The sequence below is a fragment of the Juglans regia genome, chromosome 2 (assembly GCF_001411555.2).
Source record: "Juglans regia cultivar Chandler chromosome 2, Walnut 2.0, whole genome shotgun sequence".
Taxonomy (NCBI): domain Eukaryota; kingdom Viridiplantae; phylum Streptophyta; class Magnoliopsida; order Fagales; family Juglandaceae; genus Juglans; species Juglans regia.
In genome coordinates this window covers 12,725,492-12,733,074 of record NC_049902.1, presented here as the reverse complement: position 1 = coordinate 12,733,074, position 7,583 = coordinate 12,725,492, and the positions used below count along the sequence as shown (strand labels likewise).

Sequence of the window (7,583 nt, the reverse complement as noted above, 5' to 3'; positions counted from 1 at the left end):
AAAGGGAAGCTTCTCGTCTAGGCCAAATTGCTAAAAAGAAATGGTTGATTGAGGGAGATCAAAACTCAAAGTTTTTTCATTCGGTTATTAACCAGAGGCGCACTAAGGGGCATATTAATAAAATGGTCCTTGTTGATGGGAGAGTTTTGAATTCTACTGAAGAGGTTCATGAGGAGGTTGGTTTTTTCGTAATTTCCTTTCTGACGTTTCTACAGTGGAACATTGCGATTTGTCGAGGATTATTGAGAAGAAAATTTCAGATGAAGAAAATTGCTGGTTATGCGCGGCATGTGAAGCAAGCTGTTTTTTCTACTCCAAAGAGTAATAGTTCGGGGCCTGATGGTTTTGGTTTTGATTTTTATATGTCTTGTTGGGATATTATCAAAGAGGATGTGGTGGAGGCTGCTAGAGATTTTTTCGGGGGTGTTCCTCTATCTAGGTTTTATTCTTCCTCTTTTATTGTTCTTATTATGAAAGTGCCTGAACCTTCCAGTTTTAAAGAATTCCGTCCTATTAGTTTGTGCTCTGTGGCTTATAAAATCTTTTCGAAGATTATTGTGAATCGTCCTGATTCTAATCTTGATAGTTTGGTCTCTCATGAATAAGGTGCGTTTATTCCTGGGCGTAGTATTTTTGAGAATATTACTCTTGCTTAGGAGATGGTTCAGTCGCTGCATAAAAAAAACTGTTGGTGGTAATGTTTTGATAAAACTTGATATGGCCAAGGCGTATGATAGGGTGAATTGGGATTTTTTAATGCATGTGATTCGAGCTTTTGGTTTTTCTGAAAATGGTTGCCAGATTATTGCTAATTGTGTGCAGTCTCAGTGGTTTTCTGTTATGATGAATGGTACCTTCAAGGGTTTTTTTCAGTCTGCTAGGGGTCTTCGTCAAGAGGATCCTCTTTCTCCTTATCTTTTCATCCTCATGGAAGAAGTGTTGACTAGGCTTCTCAAAAAACATTTTGAAGAAGGTCGGATTGGCAAATTTAGTCATCCTATTGGGAGGTTTTGTGCAAGAAGCTTGAGGGGATAAATTTTGTAGTGGCTCATCAATTTCGGGAAGGTAACCGTGCAACGGATTTTCTTGCTAGAGAAGGCGAAATGGGTACAAATGTCACGTATAATGGCAATCAAGACCTTCTTAGGTATTTAAAAGGTATTGTGCAGCCGGATTTTCTAGGCATTCCATATTTTCGTCGTTAGTCTGCGTTTCCAGGTAGTTTTTGTCTTTCTGTTTTTTATTTTGCTAGGCTTGTTTAGATTTTTTATGTTTTGGTATAGGCCTGTTAGTTTTTTCCGTGTTTATTTATAGGCTTGTTTAGACTGTTTGTCTTTTTGTTTATTTTGTTTCGGTTTCTTGGTTGGTTTGGGAAGTTTTTGTTTTTTATTTCTTATCTGTAAACTCCCTTATACTTGGCTTGTAACCACGATATTTCTCTGCCATAAGTGAGAGTTTATCAATAAACTTGGGACGGAGCCACTATCATATGGCTACCGGCTCTTTGTTAAAAAAAAAAAAAAAAGGGGCAACATATGGGGCCATTGACTCTGAAACAACTTTAATTTAGGATCATAACTACATCTCATATGAGTAAACACTTTCAAGCAAATGTATGCTTTTAAAGAGATTCGGAATAAGTATCCAATGTTTAGAGGAATGTGAACCACAATGAAATTTAGTGAAGATTGTGCATCTATAAATTACCAAATGATAACATGAGAGAACTAAAAGGGTTCCTTAAAATAACATACTATTAGGTAACGGTCACACAATGAGCAAAAGCTAGGATATGGGCAAAGCCGCAAGAATTTTGCTACTTATCATCCCCACACACCACACATTACATTTTGTTTTTAATTTTATTCTTATTAAATTTATTGAATTCTTCTACTCATCATCCATATGTCACATATTTGGTAGGAGGAAAAGAAAAGTGTGGTGTGTGGGGATGATAAATAGAAATTTTCTATTGACAAAGCCGCATAAATGATTAGTTTTGCAGGTAATACACACTGCCAAACACTTCAAAATTGATTTTTTAACCTAGATAATCATAATCTTCGGTTTTGCATTAGTTTTTGAGTAGTTAAGATCTACTCTTGGATTTTGAGGATTTTATTTTTTATTTTTGATTTTTTTTCTTTTGGGATAGTTTATAAGTACTTTGGGCTTGCAGTTTCTATTGCAGCCTCTAGCATTCCTATTGTAGGTACTAGTGTCTAAACTCTACCCATGCTAGAATAGTTAAAAGAACCTTCTCAACTCATCGTTTGGTCCTCTGACCTCTCTGATAGAATTCAAATATGATTATAAATGCTACCCTATTTGTTTGTAGATTGAATTAGCAGTTGTCTCATATTAGGATCCTGGAGAGTCTTCATTTTGTATAAAACATGGGATATTTTAATTATTATATTTCTAAAAGTGATTAATAAGTAAAATGACCAAAACACTCCTTGTAAGCAATTTGAATGCCTAGATCTCTTTCAAAGTCGCTAAAACTTAATTCCAAGTCATCTCACTATCATGTAACTTTCCACTCCCAAGCCTCTCAACCATACAACCAAACCTATATGATGAGCATTCAACTTCTACCCAGGTGGGCTATGGCATTTACCTTACACATGACTTGGTCATTTTTCCTCTCCCTTTTACGTGTAACTTTATTTGAGGGATGAAGACGAAATTTCACAACTGTTAATCGTTCCACCCACTTCACATAAAGAATAGAACCCCATTCCATTCCACTTATTCCCTCCTTCCATTTATGAATTGAACTGTTCCGTTCATTCCATTTCTTTCAGAACCCCTCCATACAAACTACAAGAACCCTTGAGACATTAAATAAAACCCCATTCCATTCCAGAAAACCTGGACTTTCAACCCCAGTGTGAAAGTTTACAAGAAAAACCTGGTGTGAAGAATCAGATCCCTTACAATATTTTACTAAAAGAAATGAATCAGATGGGAGCTCAAGTCCTACTTAAGTAGTTTTCAGCAAATAATGCTCTAGTTTGTCATATATTTTTGCAAGCACTTGAAGATGATAGATACAAATTTAAAATTAACTTGTAATAAAGTAAATTCCTCAAGTGAAAAACTTAAAGTAAATCTCTATGTTTTATTATTGTTCTTAAATAATACCATACCTCTGTCCTAACATGTAAGAAAGGTGCCAAACCTCGAAGAAAAAGTGAGAATGAAAAATTGTTTTACAATAAAGTAGATTTACATACACATAATTACATATTATGCCAGGGAATTGAAGAATACACAGCGTTGTAAATTCACCCAGAGGCATAAAAGGAACAAGAATATGAATAAAGACCGGTTTCACCTACCGTCGTTAATAGTGTCATCGAGCAAGGGTTTAGTAACTTTTACAGGTGAATTCTCTGCATCACCCACCATACTCGTACTTGCTGGTGAGTTGAAATAGCTTTTTCCTTTAGTTGCAACGTCACTCATTGAGCTGGTAATGTCATCAAATTTCCAATCGGTCAAATATCCAGGCCTTGAAGTTACAGAGCTCACCTCAGTATCTCCTGTAAGCATTGCCACCACACGTGACATTGTTGGCCGTAACGCTGGGGATGCTTGAGTGCACAAAAGGGATATTCCTATCAAGCGTTTTACTTCTTCTTCATTGTATTCTAATAATGTAGAGTCCACAAGATCAACTTCACAGTTGTTTTCATGTAGGTGCCAAGCCTGAGAAAGATATGTTATCTGGATTCAGAATATATTATAAAGGTGGCGGTAGTGGGAATTCTAGTTGTTTTGATGAAACCAATTATGTTTTGCAGAAGATCTACTTAAATCCAATTGTTTTCTGTAACTCTTGCACAGGCTCATTTTGTGATTCTAAAAAATCAATCCATATCTTCGTAATATGTACAATGACATATGCATAATTGATGACCCCATTTTGACACTCCCATATTCTATCAAAGAAAGTTGGTGTAAACTTTGAAAATCTGTATCATCGAATACAAAAAATAAATATAAAAAGGGAAAGCAAAATGTAACTTGCATCTTATCTTGAGTTATGAAAATGAATTTGAAAGATGCCATTACCTAGTGGTCACACAAGAAGTGTCTTAAAAGGGGAGTTTTGGATGAGTAGACTCATTTAATTTCCTATTAAGGGACTCGTGTTCAGATGCTCCATACAAGCAGTTAAAAATTATTCTGCTTCAATGGGACCTCCCAAATCTTCTCTTGATATAATCTAATCTTCAATTTTTGGCAGAAGCAAAATATTATAGATTTGTGGATGGTCATGACTGTCATGAACCCCAAACCCATACCGAGAGACAGATAAATAATACTGGAACTTTTCAAAGGAGTGAAATTCATCTCATTAAAGAAAGATAACAATTGTGCATATGGAGCAGGTGAAGTTGTTCATACCCATTCAAGTAGATACATCTTTTCTTCTTCCAAGCTTGAGTCAGAATTTGACCTTCCACTAACAACCTCCAGAGCAACAACACCAAAGGCAAACACATCAGCTTTCTCTGTAAGGTGTCCACGCATGGCATACTCTGGGGCAAGATACCCACTACAATGAAAAAAATAATCCAATTTAGTACTACAAAGAATAAAGGATAATACAGTTCAGAAAGATGAGTAATGTGACTAGCTAAAGCTTTCAGAATCATACATAGTCCCTGCAACACGCGTGCTTATGTGGGTCTTTTTATCGTCATAAAGCTTGGCTAAGCCAAAGTCTGATATTTTGGGGATGAGCTCAGAGTCAAGCAGGATATTACTGGCCTTCACATCTCTGTGTACAATTCGAAGCCGTGACTCCTCGTGTAGATACGCTAGACCTCTTGCAACGCCCAAGCATATATCATGGCGTGTTGACCAATTGAGATTCAAACTTCTCTTTCCTGCCCCATGTAAGCATATAAACTCAATCTACATAAGATACCTGGCACATATACGCAGATCATGTGCGTTTATACACAAAGAGCAAAGATGCATTCACTTACCAAATAATGCCTGATCAAGACTTCTATTCTCCAAAAACTCATAAACAAGGAGCCGTTTATCTCCCTCAATGCAACATCCGTACAGTTTCACAAGGTTACGGTGTTGCACAGCAGATATAGTAGCAATTTCTGCTATGAACTGGTTCTTTCCTTGATGTGATGCTACGGACAGTTGTTTCACGGCAATTACTCTGCCATCACTAAGTGTTCCCTACTCAGCACAAAAGTTTTAAAAGAAAACGTTAAAGGAGAAAATATTACCCACCTGCAGATGATTTTGATCTATTAGTTTCAACAGAAAATTGTAGTCTGGCCGATTGGAGACAATGGCTTAAATAGATGAAATCTACACCTAGTGGCTAATTGACGGCTCATTGACACTACAAAGTCACATGGTTTCTACTTAGACATAATTTATAACGATAAAAAACAGAAACTTAGGTGCATTGTGATTATTTTCACCATGAAATTGTATGTCCAGTCTAATTGTTCTCAATTTATGAATCATATACCATTCAATGGAAAAGCATCGGGCAGAAATGGCAAGACTACCCCGGATTTTTTTTTTTTACATTTTTGTTATAAGAAAATTGAACATTAAGTGGATAAGAAGACTACCCCAGAAATGTTCTTCTAAGAGCTAAAATGCTTTCATTTGTTGCATAGCTCCAATATTTAAACACCAGAAATTTCTTCTCCTAAGTGTTTTATCCTCCATTGATACACACGATACTTACAGAACACTATAAAATACCAAAAAGATCATTTCTGGATCCCCTTACATAGACCAGGCAACATACCATAAAATTTATAGAAGAAACAAAAAATGAACTCATTATCTGATGCTCCTATACCCTAGAAATAGATAAAGCTTTCTAAATGTGATGTGATGCATCTTCAATTATTTTTGTATTACTTTATTGCTAGAACAATTTGCAATTTTCAGAATAGCACCAATCACAAGCACAACATATCAAGGTATGGAGTGCGTGCAGTTTCACACTAATAAATAGAAGAAAAGGAAAAATATAAGGACTAACAAAGAAATAAAGAGAAAAAGGGTAATGTTGCAAGCTGTCGTTGCCGCTTGGAAAATCAAATAGATGTATAGTAGCTTTAGACTTGTATCAGATAGCAAACTCTAAGACACTGACATAGGCTCAGACACTTTGTGTCCTTGATTAGAGAAGGTCTTACCTTATAGACAGGTCCAAATCCTCCCTCTCCAAGCTTATTAGCAGGATTAAAATCTTCTGTAGCTGTCTTTAGTTCAGCATAACTGAAAGTGAAAGGTCTGGCATCTATTCCTAAGAGCACTGCAAATTCAACATAAACAAGCTGTGACTTCGAAGCCATTGTCCAATAATTAATTAGCATGAGTGGTTTGCAAGTGAAAAATACAACAAAACTTTTTCATGTTAAATCAAGAGTCTCCCATTCTTAATCATCAGCAAGCAATAAGCTTTGTCCAGAATGTTGTTGGACTGAAGATGGGGGGAAGATATGGTAGTAAGAATATATGGGAAGTTGACTATACGCCAAAGCTTCATTGCCACAATAACTTATGTTTAGGCGTACCTCTTGGTGATTTGTAAGTGCATCTGTGTGTTTGTATTACCGAGAAAAAAACACAAAAAATGTTCTGGCAAAAATGCTTTGATGTAACTATTGTTTGTACATAAATGTTTCATGACACACCACGTTTTGTGCTTGACACTCTATGCAGCATGCAGAGACCATCTCAATCATAAATATATAGCATCACACGTAGGCAAAAGTTGCAGTTTTTTAATACATAAGACTGACTGTATGAAATTTGACAGCTATCACAAATAATATTCTGGCTTCTGGTTTACCTTCATCATCATTGAGTGGAAGCTGTTTTCTTCCTTTAACAAAATAGAAAACCACAAAAACAGAGAGAAAGCTTAAAACTCCAGCACCAACAACAATACCCACGATCAGACCAGTCCTATTCTTCTTGTTGCTTGGAGGTTCATTACTAACAGTGGGTTCAAAATCTATACAAAAACAAGGTAGTCAATAACATGCTACCAGCACAAGGAGAAAAGCAGGACCTAATCTTTTGACATTCATAAAAAATTCTACGTTACCTGGGGTGGCACTGATGGCAGAAATTGAAGGTCCATAAGTACCTTGAGCAGGTATGCAGCAAGTCCCTTTCCCAGCCCAAAACAGATGGATTTCGAGGTAGTTTTCTGATACCTGAACCGTGAATTCCTTCCGGACAGGTTGGTTAGACCAACCAGCCTCCTTGCGTATGTCAAAATCCTTAAGAGAACGATTCCCCTGGAATAGGCAAAGTAAAAAATTTAAGACAAAACACAAACAAAGATAAAATAAAGGAGGTTATTGTTTTATGAAAAAATAAATAGGGCCAACATCAACAGTTTCGTCCAAGATGCTCACCCTAATTACAGAGGAATGGGGGAGTTAAAAACTACATTTGGTTTTCGGAAATTATTTTGCATAAATATTGTGAAAAACTTACAGAAGCAATTGCTGTCCCATAACCAAAGTTTGGGGAAAAAATAATTCAACAGTTAAGAGACATTTTGT

General features: G+C 36.2%; 1 protein-coding gene across 2 annotated transcripts in view; it reads right to left on the bottom strand.

Annotated features, from left to right (window-relative positions):
* Positions 1-3,104: 3,104 nt before the first annotated feature.
* LOC109001730 (probable LRR receptor-like serine/threonine-protein kinase At1g56140) overlaps positions 3,105-7,583 on the bottom strand; it is a 57,733-nt gene continuing 53,254 nt past the window's right edge. For both annotated transcript variants that reach the window (XM_035686977.1, XM_035686979.1), the window contains 7 exons: positions 7,118-7,313; positions 6,860-7,024; positions 6,201-6,319; positions 5,004-5,214; positions 4,670-4,901; positions 4,417-4,567; positions 3,105-3,714 (listed from right to left, as the gene is read on the bottom strand). In XM_035686977.1, coding sequence (XP_035542870.1) covers positions 3,337-3,714; positions 4,417-4,567; positions 4,670-4,901; positions 5,004-5,214; positions 6,201-6,319; positions 6,860-7,024; positions 7,118-7,313 — 1,452 coding nt within the window. In that variant the 3' untranslated portion in view covers positions 3,105-3,336. The remainder of the gene's footprint in view (positions 3,715-4,416; positions 4,568-4,669; positions 4,902-5,003; positions 5,215-6,200; positions 6,320-6,859; positions 7,025-7,117; positions 7,314-7,583) is intronic.